At 41.5% G+C, this 21,880-nt stretch overlaps 1 protein-coding gene across 1 annotated transcript in view; it reads right to left on the bottom strand.

Annotated features, from left to right (window-relative positions):
* The window catches only part of IMPG1 (interphotoreceptor matrix proteoglycan 1), a gene marked incomplete at its 5' end in the record, with an annotated part of 72,117 nt that overhangs the window by 42,214 nt on the left and 8,023 nt on the right, over window positions 1-21,880 (bottom strand). Inside the window, 8 exons of the mRNA XM_024731860.1 lie at window positions 4,325-4,407; window positions 5,390-5,466; window positions 6,880-7,127; window positions 8,467-8,487; window positions 11,555-11,613; window positions 18,388-18,540; window positions 20,766-20,869; window positions 21,469-21,533. Coding sequence (XP_024587628.1) covers window positions 4,325-4,407; window positions 5,390-5,466; window positions 6,880-7,127; window positions 8,467-8,487; window positions 11,555-11,613; window positions 18,388-18,540; window positions 20,766-20,869; window positions 21,469-21,533 — 810 coding nt within the window. The remainder of the gene's footprint in view (window positions 1-4,324; window positions 4,408-5,389; window positions 5,467-6,879; window positions 7,128-8,466; window positions 8,488-11,554; window positions 11,614-18,387; window positions 18,541-20,765; window positions 20,870-21,468; window positions 21,534-21,880) is intronic.

Genomic DNA, 21,880 nt, shown 5'->3' with positions numbered 1-21,880 from the left:
TGACACTAACCTTAAAATTTTTCCAGGCTAGAATTATCTCAGTGATGCCGAGGTGCAGAGCTTTGGAGTCCTGGGTGTCATCTACCTGTGCTGTGGAGAGACCCAGAAATTTTTGAGGGAGGGAAGCCTTGATCCTGCCTAGAGCTGCTTTCTGTTTTCCTTCCCCTTTCTACATATGTGAGTGGGATGCCTTTTTATCAGGGATGTTTCCTAGTGGGGGTCTTCATTGGTCATCGAGATATGTCCTTTCTATCCCTGGTTGGGCTGATAACGAAAACGTATGGATCTGTCTTTCATTGGCAACATAGCGTATTTGCTGTCTAAGCCCAGGCCAACAAATATAATGCTTCTTGGTCAATACTAATCAAAAGCTCAGTTATGAGGGTAATTTTTATTTATGGGGCGTTGACTGAAGGTTATACCGCATGGTCATGCCTCTGGATACCCTAAAATCAATCCTTGAGTTAAGGCAGATGGTCAGCACCTCTCCCTCATGGAACCACTGTAATGAACTGGGTTCAGGCATTCGTTATGCGTCTCCAGGGAGGGCCTTCTAGGAAACACCTGACACCGAGTTTATGCTGGAGGAGAGGCTGAGGCAGACAGAACGTGGTTCACCGTAACCCAGATGCTCCTTCTTAGGAGGACTCATAGGAGAAATATTTTTCTCCGAAGCAATTACCATGCTCTAAGCATGCAGGTTCCAAATTGCATTGTCCTCACTGCACAGTCTGCTGAGAAGCTCAAAGCCAAATTCATGAACCACCTAAGCAAAGAAAGAACGTTCTGATATTTACTTTCTAAACAATTTTCCCTATGGAGTCATTTGATTTTTTTAAAAATATTATTACGGTGAAACATAACATAATATTAGACGTTTTAAAGTAAATGGTTTAAATCGTGAAATGCTAAATATAAAAAAGGAGTGATGGCAATATTCAGTTCAATATTGCCTTAATTCTGTTATTCTAAAATTATTTATTAGTTATAAACATCTGATGACCTCAAAAAAAGTGAATGATTCAGTAATTGTGTTAGGAAAATTCACAACGTTGTGTAACCACCACCTCTATCTAGTTCCCAAACATTTTCATTACCCCAAGAGTCATCTGACCTCTCTTTGTTTCATCTTTTCTTCCACTTTTCTTTCAGTTCTTTAAAATAAAATCTTATTGTATTTCACACAAGTCTGTAAACCATCATCACCTTTTTGGGGGAAATGAGGCAGGATTTTAATAAACAAATTATTAAGAAAAACCTAAGAACCAAGGATGACTCATCTTGCGGAAGCTACATGAAGGAGTGTAAAGAAGGGAGTGTCAAAAAGAGCCCTGTACCAGCGGTGTAGTAAAATAAAGATGGAAGTGAGGCTGCTAAATTGAAAAAAGATCTGTGATTTTTGTGAAAATTGTGTCCCTGTAACGTGTGAAACTGTGTGAAAACTGTGGTGATTAGAAGGCGAGATAGTGAAGACTCAGAATGCTAGACTATTAAAAAAAATGACGAGGTAGTGAAATAGAGAAAGAAGAGGCTGTGGGTTGAGAGAAAACAAGTTTGGGGCACTATATATTCTTTAAAATGATGGGGCTACTAAGCCAAACATAGTGTAATAGGTGGAAGAAACTTGAACGATGGTCTTGGCTTTGCCACCAGCTACACGGTGTGACCTTGAGCAAGGAACTTCCCACCTCTAGCCTTGGTTTTCTTACCTGTGAAACATACAGCTTAACTAGAGTATGTCTAAGAGGCCTTCCAGCTTTAGTGTTCTATGGTATATTCATGAATGGAAGGAATGTATACAAAAAATGAAAACAGTAAAGCAATTTTGAAAACAATAATACTTTCATCATAGATATACTATCATTTTTATTAATATACCCAAAATACTGATCTTATAATAAGGCTTTTTGATATCATAATGAAGGAAAGGAATCCAGTGAGCATTTAATATCATTCATGTCACGAAAAGGTGGTCTGTTTTATCCAACCAACTTTTAAGTGATTTAAAAGTCAAAAGAGTGGTTGTTGTGAATTGTGCTTGATTATCAATGGCCATAAATGCTTTGCTACTTCTTCCATCAAGAGTTAAGGTCTATGTTCCCTCCTCTTTAATCAAGATGGACGCTATGGCTGCCTAACCATTAGTATGTGAGGAAGTGACACTGTTTCTGGGCCCTGAGGAGATTGGAGCCTTCCACTTTTTTCTTTTGTGACAATGACTCCTTGAACCCAGCTGCCATGCTGACAGGGAGCTCAAGCAGCCCCTCAGAGAGGCTACACAGTGGAGAAATGAGGCCTCCAGCCAACAGCTCTGGCTGACCACTGATTTGTCAGCTGTGTGAGTGAACCCTCTTGAAAAAAGATCTTCAACGCCAGTTGAGACACTCTAGCTGTCACAACATGGGGCAGAAAACAGCTATCCCTACTGATCCCTGTCCAAATTTTCAGATTTATGGGCAAAATAAGCAATTGTTGTTTTAAGGCACTAGCTTGAAGGGTGATTTGTAATGCAGAAATAGATAACTGTATCATGCAGTTAATATTTAGTCACTGGTAATCATATAAACCAAATATAATCTGTATAGGTGGTTCTGCTATCATGCCATACATGTTTTTGTGAAAAAACTTGTACTCAGTAAAGTTGCCTACTGACTTCACACAAGGAAAATAGGAATGAGGTAGACCACCAAAACCCATAGAATTTTGTAAAGAGCCCTAACTAAAACGGAAACAGCTCTATGAAAAATATCAGCCACAAAAAATCTTCCCTGACATTTCCACTTAGAATCACAGAGCATCCTTAACAGCCTTATATCCTGGGGTTATTGCTTCCTTAAAGAGATTTTTACTTATAGTTTCACCAGGGAGCTGTATAAAGAGGGAAGCACAGAGTTTCCTAAAGCCACTATATCCACTACTTCTTGAACTAAAAAAAGACTCTTCTGCAGAATATTCACTTTTTTTTTCATAAGGTCTTCATATATTGATAAAGATTTCCTCTTTAACTGTGAGAAAGTTTGACCCTATTGCCTCAAAAGTAAACATTCTTGAAAATTCAGAAGTGAACCAGGAACCTCAGAAAACTAAAAATAGAATTACCAAATGATCCAGCAATCCCACTCCTGGAAATATATCCAGACAAAGCTATAATTTGAAAACATACATCTACCCCTATGTTCATAGCAGCACTATTCACAATAGCCAAGACATGGAAACAACCTAAATGTCCATTGACAGATGAATGGATAAAGAAAATGTGGTATATATACACAATGGAATACAACTCAGCCATAAAAAAGAACGAAGTAATGCCATTTGCAGCAACATGGATGGACTTAGAGATTATCATATTAAGTGAAGTAAGTCAGATAGAGGAAGACAAATATATGATATCACTTATATGTGGTATCTAAAATATGACACAAATGAAACTATCTATGAAACAGAAATGGACTCACAGATAGAGAGAACAGACTTGTGGTTGCCAAGGGAGAGGAGGGTCAGGGAGGGATGGATCGGGAGTTCGGGGTCAGCAGATGCAAACTAGTATATATAGAATGGATAAACAACAAGGTCCTACTGTATAGCACAGGGAACTATATTCAATATCCTGTGATAAACTACAATGGAAAAGAATATGAGAAAGAAAGTATATATATGTATAACTGAATCACTTTGCTGTACAGCAGAAATTAACACAACATTGTAAATCAACTATACATCAATTAAAAAAAATAAGTTACTTAATTAAAAAGTAAAACAAAAAATAAAAAAGTGAACTAGGAGGATTTCGATGTTTACTGACATCCTTATTGACCAATTACACGTGTGCTAATTGGCACTAAAGAGACACACATAGCAGAACAGACAGTATCCGGGGTCAGCCTGTATATGGTGAATAGGAATACAAACGCTGATTTTAAGAGCCCAATCCTCTGTCACCATAGCCCCTTGTCATGGACGTGGGCCTTAGGACCCACCTTGTCCTGACAGACTCTCAGGTTTGAAGCTCAGTTGAGATGGCTGTTCTGAGTGGGCAGCGGTTGCTACTGCTTTGGTTTCAGCTTCTTTCACCAGATCCGTCAGGAAAGGGCTATCAGTTCTCTCTGTGGGACTGGGGATGAGAGCTGAGGGAAAGATGCTGAGGGTGACCACCTCTTTAGAAGAAGGTGGTTCAGTGGACAGCTCTTCCGTTGGAAACAGTGGTGGGACCCAACCTTCTCCTGGGTGGAGGATGACTTTATCACTGGTCTTTGAGATAGTGTCATAGATGGATTCCTCAAAGAGGATGTCATCATCTAACACAGACCCTGTGGGAAGTAACTCACCAGGTAGACTCTGTCCTGCTCTGTCCACTGTCTCCAGCATGGGTTGACCAAGAGGAAGTTCTGGACTCAGAGTAGCAACCTGAAGGAGGAATTTAGGACAGATGTTGACAAGGGACATTTCTCTGTATATGAGAAGGGTTATACTCTGTATTTTTTCTTTTCATTTAAATTTAAGCAAATCATTTCGTAGTTGACTTGAATCTATTGTGGATTCTGTTGTAGGTTCTGATACAGAAACGTGTTGTGAAAGGAAAACATGCATTGATACAGTAGTAAAATACGATCTCGTGGCTGAGTCTGCCTGTATAGGGTTAACTGATACCCAAAATACTTTGCAACGTGTGTCAATCATATTCGAACTTATGAACCTTTTTATTTAAAAAGGGAATAAAGCTTAGCGCTTCCACTTATGAACACCGTAGTGACAACTTTTGGCATAAATTAAATGAACATAGCTTTAAATGAAATACAAAAGTTATTACTGAATTCATTATTTTTTACTTCCTAAGTTATTAATTTATCCTTAAAAACCCCCATAAAATATATAGATAAGACCTTAAGACTTAAGGACAAACTTATAAAGTATCTTTATGTTATATTTATTTCAGAAAGTCAAATAATATATTCTGCTTTAAGTATTTTTTCAGTTCACGAACATGTATTTGTTTTATCAAAAATGGCAATTCCTGACTCTAATTGAAACAGAGCTCTAACTATGTTGAAGGAAACTTTGAATTTAAGGATATTTGAAATGCGAGTTGTATTATATTTTATTAATACAGATAGTGGAAGTGGGTAAGCAAGTACTGCCTGTAAAAAACAGAAAAGAAATTTATTTATTTATTTCTTGAGTGTAGTTGCTTTACAGTGTTGTGTTGGTTTCAGGTGTGCAGCAAAGTGAATCGGTTCTACATATATTCATTCTTTTTTAGATTCAGAAAAGAATTCTATTTAGCAGTGCAGAGGGGATCTTGCTCTGTTCAGTCCTTAAGCTGACTTTTTCTGATGGAAGATTTCGAGGCTTTGTTCCTATTTGAAGGACAGAAGAACAACAAACTCACCTTTGTGATATCAGCGAGGAGAGTGGGCAGCACCGATTGGGTGTCAGGATCAAGACCTGGCAAAGACCCAACAATTTCTGTGGGTAAAAAATCACAAGGTTTGAGTGTTTCTTTTTTTCTTTTGTGGTTGGAGCAGTAAAACAGTGAAGGCTGGGAAATGTGGCGATAAGCGGTTCTTAAGGAGTGGTACAACAAATCATCAAGAAATCAGATGCGCTAGTGGTCATTGATCTGAGTAATCTGCTGAAGGATGCATGCAAGGGGTGCATCTTGCAAGTCTCTGGGATAAGAACAGTTATTAAGGTGGATTTTTAGGGTGTTTAGCTTTGTTGTACGCATTTGGACCAAGCAGGCCAACTGACTGGCTAGGCCAGTGGGGACAAAAATATAGCTAAGTTGACAAAGAAAGAAATGGCTAAAATAAATACTGGAACCAAGGACCGAATGTGAGTCCTTGCGAGTCCTACTTATACCCTGAAGCCCAATTCTCAGATTACCCCAAAGGGTTCAACCAAGAGACCAGCCCAGAGTACCAGATGCTCTCAGAGGTGAGTCTGAAGTTTTCACTGAACTTTCCTTGTCTAGAAATTCAAAAGTGAACCAAGAGGATTTTAATGTTTACTGACTTTAGTGGCACACCCTACATCTCATCCCAAGGGATCTTTGTAAAGTTTTCCAGAGTTGAGTTTGACTCTCTAAACTACAGAAACAGAACTGACAGAGAATGCCAGTTTCATGCCATGTCACATTAAAATGGCATTTCTAGTGCCCATCTATTATGCCAAGAGTACTGGGTGAAGAGTTCCAGGCTCCTGGGTCCCTCCAGGGCCCCCTCTGAGGACCCTGAGTGAGCCTGATTAGCTGTTGATTTCTTTAGATCCATGCTCTTCTCTCCCCACTACTCCCTGCCATGCGAGGTTGACTTATATGGACCATATCAGTGGTTCCTTGCTCCCTGTCTTTGGGATGGCTTAGATCATTAAGCAGTCCTTCAGGCCTGGAGGTAGTAGTGGGGCCTTGGTGCTTCTAGCCCCGGGGAACTGTCCTAGTCCTCCGGGCATTAGGGAAACCTTTATAAATAGTCCCTTTATGAAACTCTTTTCAGATTATCCGAATTCAAATGTGCCATCTGGAACCTGACCCATTTACTAGATGAGGGAATCTGGGCTGTGCCAGGGGAACAGAACTCTCCACGGGTTCTTCTCTCCACCTGGGTTCCACTGGTTGACTGTGGTCGAGCTGGGCTGAGCTGAGCCTCTTGGCTTCCCTAGAGCTATTTTTGGTATGAAGTGGTCAGGAAAGGCTCATTGAATGAGACCCGGGGGCAGTGAGGAAAGACAGAAATGATAACCATCTGTGATTGGCCTGTCACCGAAATGACTGACTCTACAGGACCCAAGTTAAAGTGACAGTGACCAGGAGACAGTCACACCTCCTCATCTCTCTGTCAGGATGAGGATAAACTCAGAACTATGAAATCACCCACTGACCGTCAGTGAACTGAATTGACCCCATATCCAAGGACTGGTCTTCCTCCAGTGCTTTGCTGATCAGCTTTCTGAGGTCTGAAGCTGTGGGGTAGATTTCCATTTGCTTGTTTTCCTCCATCGTTCCGTGAAGGTCTCCTTCACTTTCAATTTTGTTGGAATCAAAAGACAGGAGGTCACCTGCAGGGCTTTTTGCTTCTGCTTTGTCTCTCTGAAAGATGGCTGTAAGTTGCATCTCTGTAGAGCTTGACCTGTAGATCGCAGAGGACACATCACATCCAAAGCCATTGTTACATGCCTTATACAGAGAATCACTATGTTGCTACAAAGCTTCAGGACAGCTTCAACCTCTTTCCTGACGGACTTTTAATGAATATCACAGACTTGGAACTAATTTCAGTGTTTGTCAGAAATCTGAAAGGTAGAAAAAGAATTGACATATATTTCAGCTCTGAAACAGCATGTATGATGGGACTGAAATCCAGCTTGAAGAGAGACTATTAACTGGATCAAGTGACCATAAATTTTCACTTCAAGTCTTTGTGAAAAAGTTAATTGTCAAGAGCTGCTGGTATTGATCAGTGTTTTCGTGGTCTTATAAGTGCCAATCAGCAAGAAGGATGAATTATCTTTTTTCTTTTCCTACAAGTAGCCTCTTGTAGGATATAGCAGGCGGACAAAAGTATGTATGTGTTTTAGCCAAGTCAAAGCTTCAGTTCTCAAGGCGATTTCTTTTCAACTTTTTTGAAGAAGTATTTTTTAATTAAAAAATACAGCACTATATTAAACATAATCTCTTGTTCCCTCAAGTTGCTTTTAAAATAACATCTTAGAAGGAAGATGTGAGAAAAGAGAAAGGGAAGTAGTTCATGATTAACTGTATTTGTTATCATATTTATTGAATCAGCGCCTTTACTCATGTAAACATGAAATAGGATCCTCTCTAGCTCTGTCCTCTAGGACCAGGTTTTACCTCTTAGTTTATGCCATAAATCCACACAGAGGGATACAAAAATGTTTTAAAGGCCACAGGAACCGATAATGTGTATTCTCAGCAGTTCTTCGGGTCACACGATCAATCAGAGTCTACAGTCGGTTATTTCCCCGATTACAGGAGCCAAGCTAGGTACAGTGTGCCCTTTCCCCATTCACACTGACCTGGGAACCAAGTGGCGAATTAGTTCCTCTGCTTTATTACAGACTTAGGCGGCTTGCATGCACAAGTGTGCATCCAGACCGACAACTTCCCATCACAAATGACATTTAAGAAATTGTTGAAACACACTTGCATCACAGATAGGTGTTTTTATGTTTTTCTTTTGAAAAGCTTTTGAGTTGTACAGAACACACTTTTGCTGATCAGGTAGGTCACTGTTTACCTGCTTCTCCACATAGTGACTTTGATTTGAGGGTTCTTTTCTACTACTGAGCAATTGATCCAATACTCCCATTTAAATAAGACACCAATAAAAAGACACTGGCTTATCCCAGACTATATACGTAAAAATAATCTGCAAGAGTTTAGCACAAACGTGTGTGTGTGGGGAAATGTACTATATTTCAAAACATTAAAAAAAAAGTTCAAATTACCCATCTCTTTCTTTCTTTGGTCTTCATGTCATCATACACAACGGGAACATGCAAGGGAGAAAGAATTTTCATGAAATTTATTGAGACATTTGATGAATCAATCACATACAAAAAAAAAGTTTCGTTGTCTCCCATGTTGGTTCAGAGCCATCAGACTTTGGATAGAAGTTTTGAGAACCATATGGATCTCAGGAAGTAAACATTATTCTATGATGTTTCTTATTAGGATTTGAGCCTTAGTTCAAAGATTTTAGGTACTTAAACTCTTTGATTTCCTTATATTCCTTTTACAGAGGCTTCAAATATATCCTATACATCTTAGGTTTTCAGTGGGGTGCTGGTGCCAGGAAGTTGTTTTAAAAAGTATTTTATAAATGGGTTTCTCATCCCCTTAGTTTATTCCTGAAGGTAATTTTTCTGAGACCAGACGCTGGAACTGGAGTTTTGCTGACTGTTCTTTGAATTGCTTTAATCAGTAAGCCTTAAGGGGATGGAACAATTCACCACGCAACAGGTTGCAGGAAAAGCAAACCCCTCTTTACCGAGTGGGTGGTCTGTTGCACGCAGTTTACATGCTTCTTCATTTAATCTTTTCAACTACACGATCACCATTTTATAGATAAGGGAAGATGCAGAGAGAGGGAAAGCTGTCAGTGGAAAAGTAGCAGAGCCGAGATTCCAACCCTGGCCTGGAAGACCATAGCCTGGGCTCATTTTGTCACACCACCACCTGTTCGTGCCAGAAAAAAAGGCCATTTGGTCACCAGACTGGCGACAACGTTTTGGACTTCCCTGGGCACATAACGTGAATTTAGTCTAGAAGCTCATCTGTCTTCACTCACTGTAGACTAGTTTGCATTATCGAGAGTTAAATGCAAATGGAATTATATCATACTCCTTTTTGGGGGCATCTTTCACTCCACGTGATTGTTCTGAGATGAATCTATGTTGTTGTGTATTCCAGTAGTTCATTCTTTTGCTGAGTAGCAGTCTGTGGTAAGAATATACCACAATTTGTTTATCTACGACTCTGCTGATGGCTATTCGGGTTGTTTCCAGTTCTTGGCTAATACAAATGAAGCTGCTGTGGATAGCTGTGTACACGTTTGTGAAGGAATATACCCTCCAGCTAGATTGAATGATTGTTAATAGTTTCTCATATTTGCTTTAAGAGATAAAGCAATATTTAAAGTGGAACCTTTAATGTTCCTCCTTATAACCGTGTTAATAATAGATGTTCTAACTTCTTCCCAGTTGTGTTACAGGAATCAAATGAGGTCACTGATATAAAAGTATTTGTTTAATTGTAGATCAGGTTTTATAAGAGTGAGCTCATAGAAGGAGGGTACCTTGAGACTCCTGGGAGTTTAGGTCTTCTGTGGGAGGATCTGGCTCCATGAGAAAGCAATTTCCTTCATAACAAGTTTACTTTACAATATTCTGAGCATTGTTTTTCATGATTAAAAGTTTGCCACACTCATAAGCATATTATTTATTGTATTTATTTATATGTGTGTATTCGGGGGTCAAAATGTTTTCTGGGAGACTAAGTCTACATAACATAATGGAAATCATAATGCAAATCATATGATCAAATATACTTTATAAGCATCCTTGACAGAAAGAAGGATAAACTCTTACAGAGAAAAGCACATGGGAAAGATGCAGTTTCAGAGGATCTAATAACTTTAAAATATTTACCTTGCAAAATTTCATCCCCTAACATTTTGGTTTTCTTCTGAAACAGATTTTTAAAATTATTATTAGTTTTTCATTTATTTGAAGAGAGGAGATAATGAGCATTTGAACATTCACCGAGAGAACTGTTCCTATCCTTTCCTTCAGGTTTAAATTAAAAATTTATTCTTTAACTGCAGTGGTCTATCCAGAAGACCTTGCATCTATGCAGAGTATTCTCCTATCACCTTTTATTTCTCTCTAATCCATCTGATTTCACATGGAGTACTGTGGAGCAGCATCTTGAAATAAAGAAAAATGAGTCTGCTTTGGTAAATGTTAAGGGTTTCATCTGTTGTTACTTTCATGGTTCAACATGTCCTTCCTCTGAAATTACACAAATCAGAGGGGCCTGATAGCTTCGAGAGAAATAAATGGGTGGAGCCCCCCACCTACACAACTGTTCTTTGTGATTATGTGGGACCCACCCTATGGACCTTCTTGCTTTAAGACAACAGATGGTGACAGGCCAGGAGGAACTTCGAGAGAGGCCTGTCCTCCAGTTTTACAAATCCCCCTCAGTGCAGGGGATCTCATTCTGCTCACACCAGGGCTGATATGTGCCCTGTGGCACAGTTAAAAAAAATACATTATGATCCCCCTTGTAGATGTTTTGAATGGTGAGAACTTAAAAGAAAGATGCAGAAGTCTTGCCAAAACTCCTGAACCCACATTGGAATATTGAGATGCTACTGGATGTAGGCCTGCTTATGGGAAAGCTGTGGGAACACGACGGAACCCTGCTTTAGCGTGGCACTATTTTATTTCATGTCTTCTATTTAAATATTCAATTTTATAAATTTTGCATGGTAATACGTTACTATGGACCAGACATCAGAACGGTATAAAAGTACAGTCAGGCATCAAAGTGATAAAACAGGTATTAATAGTTCCATCCCCATCCCTGTCTACCCAATTCTCTTACCCCTATAGGTACCACTTTTGATTAGTTTCCCGTGTCTCCCTAGGATCAACTTGATTTGCTTAAACAATGACGGCACTTAGCACTGGATAGGAAACCAGGCAATTGACATCAAGGTAACTAATTGCTACTTTTCTGGATCTGTCTCTGCTGAGGGATTTTCCTAAGAGGTTTGGTAAATGACATTGTCCTTGTGGTGTTTCTGAATCCGGAGGAAGGAAGGAGGTCGGCTCCTGTGTTACTCCTTAAAAATCACCTAGAGTCATGTTTTAATTAGACAACTCCTTCTTCTGAAATGTATTCAGATTTCAGGACTTGGCGGAGCTAAACAATTGGGGTAAAAGTGACCTTAAAATCCTCATGACATTGCTTTTAAAAGGGGATAGCGAGAAAGAAAGTTAAAAATTGAGAAGAGTCCGATTCTCTTACCTAAATCCTGACACATGGATTTCTTTGAATCCTGGAAGTTTCTTAAATACCTTTTGCATCTGCAGAGAGAAAGAAATTTATGAAATACTCTTTGGTTCTACTGGGTCATATCTTATCTAACTGAGAAAGCCTAAACACTTTTGATGAGTTAGGGGAAAAAAGTGAACATGGAAAATTGAAGTAACGATTGAGGCCAAACTTTTTGTTCTCATTTATTTCTAAAACCCAGAGGAAAGTGTTTTGCTATTTATTTAAAAGCTGTAATTGGGTAGTTCTGACCTGCTTTACTGGTTACTTTACATAAAATATGAAATAATTTTAAGGTGGTATTTGGAAGAAACTTTTTCAGCTACAGTATTTTTATTTATACACACAGAGTAATGATCATATTTTCTGAATTGAATTACATGATTCGGAAAACATCTGTAATGTTAAAGGGATTATTAAAGTCAAACTGGCTGCTGTACCTAAATAAAATGGTAGAAGCATACATCAAACTAGTGAATACAACAAACAAGAAGCAGACTCACAGATAGAACAAACTAGCGGCTACCAGTGGGGAGAGGGAAGGGGGAGGGGCAATGCAGGGGTAAGGGGTTAAGTACAAGCTATTAGGTATAAAATAAGCTACAAGGATCCATTGTACAACACAGGGAATATAGCCAATATTTTATAACACTATAAATAGAGTAAAACCTTTAAAAATTGTGAATCCCTGTATCGTACACCTGTAACATACCATATTGTACGGCAACCATCTTTCAATTGAAAAAAAAAGAATGAGTAAAAAAAAATGGTAGAAGCAAACTCTAATCTTATTAGTTTTGCTCTTAGATTTATGTGGACTTTACACTTTCTTGATTTCATATTGCTCATGAGGTGTGTGATCAGAACAGTTTACTATTGCAGTACTCAATGGCTCCCAGATCCACGGCAGCCTGGCTTCTGCCTCTGGGTTCCCCCAGCAAGGATGGTCCTCTCCAAACCCAGGGGCACTTTCCACTCCTTTTCCACAGAGGGCCTGCTTTTCTCGGGTTCTTTTTCTATCTCTCTGGCCACTTTCTCAGTCTCCTTCCCTCCATCCTATATCTGACTTCACCCTCTCCCTCAGCTGTAAGGATTCTGCAGGTCTGCATTCTCAGCCCCTCATTGCACACACGCTCCCATGTACGCAGGAAGCTCTGCTGTGGGTTCTGTGCTAGGCTCTCAGGACACATCACCATGGAAATGGGCTCTGCCCCATCCAGTTCACTCGTGGGAGGCAGGGAGGCAAGAGAGACCATGAGGAAGTGATAGCAGTTAGTAGTAAAGCACTGAAGGGACGGCCCACCCTGTCCCCCTTTCCCTGCACCCACTCCCCTCTGCCTCTCGTTGGGGGATCTTCCACAATCACCTGAGATGCAGCTTGGAGTTCTTCACATGGAAATCCCAACTTTGCCACCAACTAAATACGCCCAAACCACAGTGAATCTCTTCCTTCCAGATCTGCCTTTCCTCCCAGGCTCCCTATCTCGGTCAGGGTCACGAACACCCTTGGTCTTCCATCCAGAGACTCCAGCAACCCTACACGCCTTCCCTCTGTGCTCCTGCTGTCCAGTCACCAATGCCTGCGAGTCTGAATCCCACATGACTTTTGTTTCTACCACGTTCTTCATATTCCCATGGCAGGCACATCCTCCCTGTCTCCCCTCTGACACTGCTGAATGGTTTTCTGGATGTGTGTAGGGGGAGGGAAGGGAAATGGGTTCTGGGGGTGTGCTGGGGTGGGCGAAGGAAGATGTCCCCTTGACTACACTTTCTTCCCAAGTTAATCATTCCCTACCTGTTGCCCTTCACTAAAAATCCTGTGATGGGCTGCAGTGCCTACTGAATAAGGTCCAATTCTTTAGAATGATATTTAAGACCCTCCACAATCTGCCCCTCCAAGTACCTTTCCATTTGCACTTCCTGCCATCCTGACCCCTTCGGCCAATATCGTGTCCTCTGGTCACACTAGACTAACTCCTGTGTCTCCCCAAATATGACACGTACTTCCTCCAGGCTTCTGTGACCTTTTCTCCCCTTTAGCCCCCAATGCAACTTCTCCTACCTTCTGCTCATTGACTGCCTCCCCCACGCCATCATTCAAAGACAGCTCAACATCTTCTCTATTGAAAAGCATTTGTAGCTCCCCCAAGTCAGGCTCCATTATTTCTTCTCCCTACTGTTCTAGAACTTATTGCCATACGTCCTGTAAAACAGTCCATGAGGGGCATGCTGTCTCCTCATTAAGATTATGCTTCCTGGGCTCAGGGATTGTGTCCTATTTATTCATCTTTATCTCCTTTCCTCCCAGTCTGTAGCAGACCGTCATCCGTGTAGTAGGGACTCAGCAAACTTTGCTTAATCGAGTTGAGAGCATCTTTTCTTTCTCTAAATGCATCCATATGCCACTGCATTGTCACTGTATCTAAAATTACTGCTGAGTCTACATTATCTATGCCAAGGACTAGAGCAGTGTCGCACAGATAATCCCCAAATCACTTACATTGGGCTTTGGAGTGCATCGTGGATTTTTTTTTTTTTTCCAGCAGACTGATTTACCACCTAAGTTATATTTTATTGTACCAGTATTAAAAGTGGTTTTGCTCCCTGAGTGTGTAACAACTGTAGTGATAAAGGTAGCTCAGCTTTTGTGTGACGAGGAGATGGCTGTGCACACCTGACTTTAAATATCGGTTCTGCCGGGTTTCCCTGGTGGCGCAGTGGTTGGGGGTCCGCCTGCCGATGCAGGGGACGCGGGTTCGTGCCCCGGTCCGGGAGGATCCCACATGCCACGGAGCGGCTGGGCCCGTGAGCCATGGCCGCTGGGCCTGCGCGTCCGGAGCCTGTGCTCCGCAACGGGAGAGGCCACAACGGTGAGAGGCCCGCGTACCGCAAAAAAAAAAAAAAAAAATCGGTTCTGCTACTTTCTAGCTGCAAGACCTTGAGTTTATTGCTTAATCTCTCTGAATCTTGGTCTTCTCACCCAAAATAGGATAACAATACGTATATTGTAAGGTTGTCATAAGGAATAACTAGTAAGTGCCTGACACGGTGAGCAGAGAGCTGGTAATATTGTTTTATTTATTTACTTAGTCTTTGGCACCTCTACTGGATTCCCAGTTCCTTAAAGCTCGATTTACTTTTACTTCCTCAGTGGGCACATGGCATGGAGGCTGGCAAGGCAGAGCAAGCCTTAAGTCAGTTTTTTTTTTTTTTGCGGTACGCGGGCCTCTCGCTGTTGTGGCCTCTCCCGTTGCGGAGCACAGGCTCCGGACGCGCAGGCTCAGCGGCCATGGCTCACGGGCCCAGCCGCTCCGCGGCATGTGGGATCCTCCCGGACCGGGGCACGAACCCGCGTCGCCTGCATCGGCAGGCGGACTCTCAACCACTGCGCCACCAGGGAAGCCCCAGTCAGTTGTTTTTGACAGACTTCAGTGGGGAAGGACAAGATGAAGGTCCTCAGAGAGGTCAAGGGCAGGGGGCCTGGGTAATAAGTTTCCGTGCCTCCACTCCCACTTCACGGTGGGTTTAATAGAGGTGAGAGAGGAGGCCAGTTTCCGCAGAGCTGATCTTTGTTACAGGGGCAGGTGGGAAAGCTCAGTGGAGGCCTTGTGACAAATGGCTTTGGGGCCACAAGGCATCTGTGCCCCCAAATGCCATTCCAGTGACAGCACCTGGCATGGTGCAGGTTCTGGAGCTAAGGTTCAGACCCTTGACTTGTCCATCTTTCTGGTCCAGGATACCAGTGATGCCATTACACATCTGAAAACAATCCATCACACACAGAACTGCAACGTGCGCAGCAGGGAGCCTCGCGGGGAGAGCAGCCCCTAAGCCCCGGCTCCTGCGGACGGGATTGACTGCTGGTCCCGTGTCCTCTCTGTGAACCTGGCTGTGACTGATTAAGAATCAGCTTTGATTAGGAGGGTGCAGAAGGCGTCTAAGGAGGCGATGACAAAGGCCTTCAGCTAATTCTGCTCACCTATCTTCCGGAGACCTTCTGATTATGGAGCGGCTAACCACTGAATTGCCAATTAAGTGCCCAGTTAACCTTATTAATAATGTGAAATGCGCAGAGGCCTTCCTGATTCTGCTGGCATGTCCGTTAAAAAAAAGGCAGCCGTGTTGAGTTCTCCTGGATGTTTGCACAGGAGAAAGCATTCGGACAACAACTAAGCATTCCTTTTGACATTTGTATTAAATTGGTCATTAACTTTATTGTGGAAATTAAATTACTGCAAAGCACTAGCCATTAATTCCTGATTAGGCCTGAATGGCTGAGCTAATGTGAGTGTTGGGCTGTGGTGAGGCTGGCTGGTTATCTCATGGCAGCTGCTGGGTGGTCGGACTGCTCAGGTGCCTGGAAGGGGAACAGATGTGCTGAGAAGAGGGGCTCCAGTGACCATGTAAATGGAGCCAGCAAGACTGATGTGATGGTCTCTGGAACAAGATCCAGCAAGACATGCTCTTCTTTGGTTGATAAATTTTTCAGAGGCTAGAAGAGGCATGTTCATTTGCTGATCCAAAAATCCTTTCTCCATGCATATTTATTTGGGAAAAATAGAAAGTATAGCCTAGTGGTTAAGAGCAGGGGTTCTGATGCCAGGCTGCCTGGGTCTGAATCTTGGCTCTGCTAGTTAATAGGTGTGACATTGTTGGGTGTATTAATTAATCTCCCTGCACCTCAGTATCTTCACTTGTCAAAAAGAGAAGTGATTTTACTTTAAGTATAGAATCCCGTAAAAAATCCCGTTAATATATATAAAACGTTAAGAACAGTGCTACTATTTCGATACAGAGCATTTTAGATTTGGAAAGGCACTTCGAGGTCCTCTTTAGTTTCTAAATGAGGAATCAAGGTCAGGGACGTGACCCCCAAATTCTCATGGCTAATTCTTGGGCAGAAACAAGACTAAAACTCAGATTTTAAAAAGTTACGATTTCTTTGCATTATTTTACATCAGGTTGTTTTAGGTGCTTGGAAAATTAACAACAGGTCAGTGAAGACAGTCCATGGTCAATTATCCAATTTTAAGGTATTCTGACTAGCCTAAGGATTTGTTGAAAAGAATATTTCAAAGAACAGATAGAAAAGTTAACAGACAATTCTTTAATTCATTCTATCTACTAATCCATGTCTAAGTACTTCTCTGGTTCATAAATATCCCACCTGATGCTTTCTCTTTGAAGTTCATAGAAAAGGTTCTTTACATTTTATTGACTGAATACTGATGCAGGGAGAGGTTGGAGGTTGAGAACGTTTTTGTTATTCATCTCCTCTCCAGCTGAGAGGAGGAAAGCATTGAATTTTCCAAGTATGAGAACCAGATGCCTGTTTTTCCCTGGCCACGCTAAGATGCTTGGGCACCCAGGCTGTTCATAAATGTAGCTCATGGTTGCATAATCTCATGGATGCTTCTAATTTCAATTGCATTTCTACGAACAGTTACTGAGTAGTTAACTGCATCCCAAGCTCTGCATTAGGAGGTAAGCAGCAGAGATGAAAGAAGCAGTTCCTGCCCTCAAGGGGAAGCTCATGCCCTCATGGCAGTGAGTGTGGCCGGAGAGCAGAGAGGAGTGGAGACCATGAAAGCCATAGACGTGTAAACAAACAATCTCAAGACAAGGTGACAAGTGCTGTGACAACAGTGGGCACCGGGTGTTAGCCCAGAGGAGAGGCACTGAACCCAGGATGCGTAGAGAGAACATTTCATGACGAAGTTTGTAAAATGCAACTCAGGGAAGGGCATTCCAGACAGAGAAGGCAGCACATGTAAAGACTAAAGGTAGGAAGAGATTCGCAAGCAGTTCGCATTCTGGGAAGTAGAGTGTAAAGAGGGGGATGGTAAAGAACTGGTGTGAAGACGAGGCTGGAAAGGAAGGCAGGAGTCTGATCGTGGCATATAAATGCCAAGTTCAGCATGACAGTTTGGATTTATCCTGCAGGGAATGAAGAGCTTTTTAAATTAACCAGGAACAAGCAGCTGCGATGATGGTCAGATATGGAAGAGCCATCTTGGGGTAGTGTCTTGATTTAGTGACGGATGATGTGGACCATATAAGTTCTTCCACTTATCACCCACGAAGAATGCCATGCCTTTTAAAAATAACAAGTGCTGGAGAGGGTGTGGAGGGAAGGGAGCCCTTGTGCACTGTTGGCGGGAATGTAAATGGTGCAGCTACTATCGAAACAGTGCAGAGATTCTGCAAAAAATTAAAAATAGAACTATCATATCATCCAGCAATTCGACTTCATTCCAGTTCTGGGGGTTTATCTGAAGAAAATGAAAACACTAATTTGAAAAGATTCACGGTCCTTGCAGCATTCTTTACAATAACCAGGATATGGAGACAACCTGAATGTCCACCAATGGATGAACTGATAAAGAAGGTGGAATACATCACACACAACGCAACATTATTCAGCCATAAAAAGAATGAAATCTTGCCGTTTCCGACAACATGGATGGATCTCGAGGGCATTATGCTAGGTGAATTAAGTTAGAGAGAGAAAGACAAATACTGAATGATCTCACATATACGTGGAACCTAAAAACAAACCAAAAGACCCCCCGAAACCAAGCTCATAGATACAAAAAATAGACTGGTGACTGTCAGAGGTAGAGATGGGTGGAAGGTAGGAGAAATGGGTGAAGGGGGTCAAAAGGTTAAAAAAAATAAAAATAAATAAAAAAATGAAAAGAACGCCTGGTCACAGGAAGATGAGTCAAGAGGACTTCTGTGCTGTTGACTCCCAGATCCGAGTCCTGCCTTGGGCTCTGGTTGTATGAGGGGGGTTCACTCCTCACCTGAAGCTGAGACTTGGCTGCAACCTCCTGGTAATACGGGGACTGCGAGTCGGTGAGCTCTTCCTTGAACTTCTGCTTTGCCAGAGAGATGCTTAGCTCCACCTTCTGCTCTAGTACATGCTCAGCAGCATCAGTGAATTCTACTTCCCTCTCCTGGGTTAGAGTTAAGAAAAAAAAGAAGGGATTCTGTTAATATAAATCACAAGCACATGGTTCCATTGTATAAAATATGTTGATACTGTCTCAGGAAGTGGGTTATGAAGCCTTAAGTGCTTCTAGAATAAAAGTCCTATTAACTAGCAGTGGCCTTTGCATTTCGCGGAGTATCAAAGCTCCGATGAGTTAATTATGTAGAATCCTTGAGAACTCCATCATTTTATGACTGTGTGCTCTTCATGAAAGCATTTACACACACACACACACACACATACACGCTTGTTTACTTTTTACCAATATCCTTTGGTTCATTTAAAAAAACATCTCCTCTGCCATCTAGGGTAGAAATCTTTGCCTTCTCTGAACCTTTGCACTAGCAAATTACATCTGAATCGCTCATTTGGTACCTCTGATACACTCACCTAGAAGTTTTTTTTAATATGGTAATCTTGTCACCCCATATAAAATCTCCTTGAATCCAGTGTGATTCTCACACTTCATTGAGTCCCTCAAAGCAAAAAACGTGAGACCATTTCTGCACAAAACTCTCAGTGAATAGCCATGACAAGGAGGGTCACATCCTCAGCAACCTGTCCTAGCCTGTTATTTTGTCTGTACATCGGCCGTCTTCAATCATAGCACTTAGGCTATTTTGTTGCCCTTATTTGCACTATAAATTCCTTGAAGGACCGGACTGAGTCTTGTTTACCTTAGTATCTTTAGTGCATGGCCCGATGTTTGCTGAATGAAAGAATAAATACAGATGTGGGTGGTGAAAAGGATGTTAACGGGAGGATATGGTGAATGTGAACTAAAATATTCAGGGGATGTTTACAGGAGAAGGAGGGACCTATATCAGACTTTGAAGGAGACAGGGCACAGGTAATGTGAGAAAAGAGAGAAGGCAGACTGGAGTTGTCTTAGAAATTTTGCAGTGAATATGTTTCTCAATAATTTTTTGCAACAGCAGTTTTCACTGTTGAGGAAACAGTATTTTTGAGAAAGACAAAACGTTCAGATTCTTTGTTCATAGCAACAGTTCCATCAAGTCTACAGTCATGCAGCCTAAAGCCCGGAGAGAATGGCCAGCAGGGTTCTCATCTCTGAATTTCCATGTAGAGGTGGTGAGACTGAACTTCCTGCCTTCACCTTCTGGCTTTGATCTGTGCCTTGGAAGGAGGCTCACAGGAAGAGGAAAGGGCCAGAGAAGCCTCACAGACGACAGGGAATGGTAGACCTGTGGCAGTGACAGCATAAGGATAAGATCCAGCTTCTGATTTGGGGTCCCTTCCTTACATGACTGCCCTCTTCTGGGTCTGCTGCCTGACTTGTGCTGTCACAACTCTATCACTGGAGCAAAGGGAGTGGTGTTTGTCTGCTTCTGCACTGAGGGTCTGCGCTCAAAGCTTTTGGAGAGGTTAAGCACGTCTCCCTTTTGATTAGGAGATACAAACTACCACATATCAAATAAATAAACAACAAGGACCTATTCTACAGCACGGGGAATATAGCCATTATTTTGTCAGAACTTTAAATGGAGTATATAAAACCATCGAACCACTTTGCTGTACACCTGAAACTAACAAAATATTGTAAATCAACTATACTTCAATTAAGAAGTCCCCCTTTAGTGATAACCAACTTTCAATTCCCTAACAATCCTGCGTGCCCTTTCACTCAGAGCGGTGGCCAGTGCTGCTTTTTGCCAGAAAACACTGTTTTCATTTTTCTCCAGCTTGACATGCAGGATTTCGGTCATTTATCTGGTCTATTCGAGCTGGACATGACTGGGAAGAAGACCTCTGCCCTTGCTGTCAGTGTGTGATTACACTTCAGTGGAGAAAGGACTTCACTGATGGGCTGACTGGTGTATTCATTCATTCATTCACCCATCATTTATTCACTCTAACGCTTGGTGAGCACCTGCTGTACATAAGGTTCTGTTAGGCACTGAGGGAAGAAGGGCCCCTGCCCTCCTGGAGTTAATAATTAAGTTGCAACTTCTCTCACTTTATCCTAGTTTCCAATCTATTTTTTTTTTTCCTTTCAGTCCCTCCCTTGGAGGAAGTGAGAACAGTGAAAGAAGGAAATCACTGACTCTTACTTGGGGTGATAAAAATGCAGCACTGATAACAGTGAATGGCCAGTCCATCCCTTGTCTTTCCCTGTTTTACTAATGAAGCCAAACAGACATTTGAAGGGCTAGATTGAGAACTTCTTACTATTGTAGGCATCTTGGTGTCCGGGAGGGTGTTGTTGAGGATTTCGTTGAGGAGTGTGTCATCAGGAGGGGGAGGCAGGGACCCGGGTGAGACACTGGCAACGTCTGTGGAAATTTGAAAAGGTACAGGCACGAAAATAAGACTGGAGGAGTTTAAATTAGAATGAGGTCACCATGTCACATGCTTTTCCTGTCACTCTGGAAATTACAGATGTTAGGTGCATTCTGAACTCATTTCCTCTTAAGATCACACGAACATGTTCTCGAGCAAAATATAACTCATACTCGAGATCCCACTTCAACTCCTCATTGTTCCTTTCCAGAACGCAAGTTTGGAGCTCCCCTAGACGTGTTACAGTTAAATGGTTTTGCCTAATGAGATCTGGTTACTTTTTTCTTTTTGCGACTAGGTAAAGGACACCTGAATACATTATCTTGAATTTGTTTCTTGGAAAATATTGATGATTGCCTCCAAGTTGTAGGATAATGGGTGATTCGGTTTTGTTTTTATTCTTTTCTGTATTTTCCGAGGCGTATGCTATGAATTTAACTTATTGTGTAAGGTTAGTAATACAAGTTAGTTTTGAGAAGGTGCGTTATAAACTGTGTCAACTTCAATTAACCGTTGCTTTTCAAATAACATGCTTTCATGATGGTTTGAATTAAGGTTCAGTAGCAGATGAAACGAGGAGTTCTAAGCTTACCTGTTGAAAACTCAGGGGTTTCACCAGGCTCTCCTAATGTCTCCTTTGTGGGTATTTCATCTTTTCTATTACCACAATAGGAAATAAAAAAGAGATGGTGAAAAGGAACTTGATGACAACAGAGGAAATGCATTTAAATTTGCTTATACCGAATAGACCTAAAAATTAGAGAGAAAGTATATTTTAAAACTAGGTTTACCTATATTTTCATTACTGAAGTAATCTTCTAATATATTTTCTTTGAAGAAAAATTCAAACAACCCGAAAACAATTATTTTTGACTCCAGGGTTTTTCATAAGCATCTTGGCTTTTTGCCATTCTGGGGAGCATTTTCATAGTAGGCAAAGATGGTTCCGGGGGTCCAATGTTTTATAGCCCCCATTGTGCTTCAACTGTGTCCTTGACATCAAA

This window comes from Neophocaena asiaeorientalis, unplaced genomic scaffold (genome assembly GCF_003031525.2).
Source record: "Neophocaena asiaeorientalis asiaeorientalis breed wild unplaced genomic scaffold, Neophocaena_asiaeorientalis_V1.1 scaffold450, whole genome shotgun sequence".
NCBI lineage: Eukaryota > Metazoa > Chordata > Mammalia > Artiodactyla > Phocoenidae > Neophocaena > Neophocaena asiaeorientalis.
The sequence above is the reverse complement of the archived record's forward strand: the minus strand, read 5'-3'. Positions and strand labels throughout refer to the sequence as shown.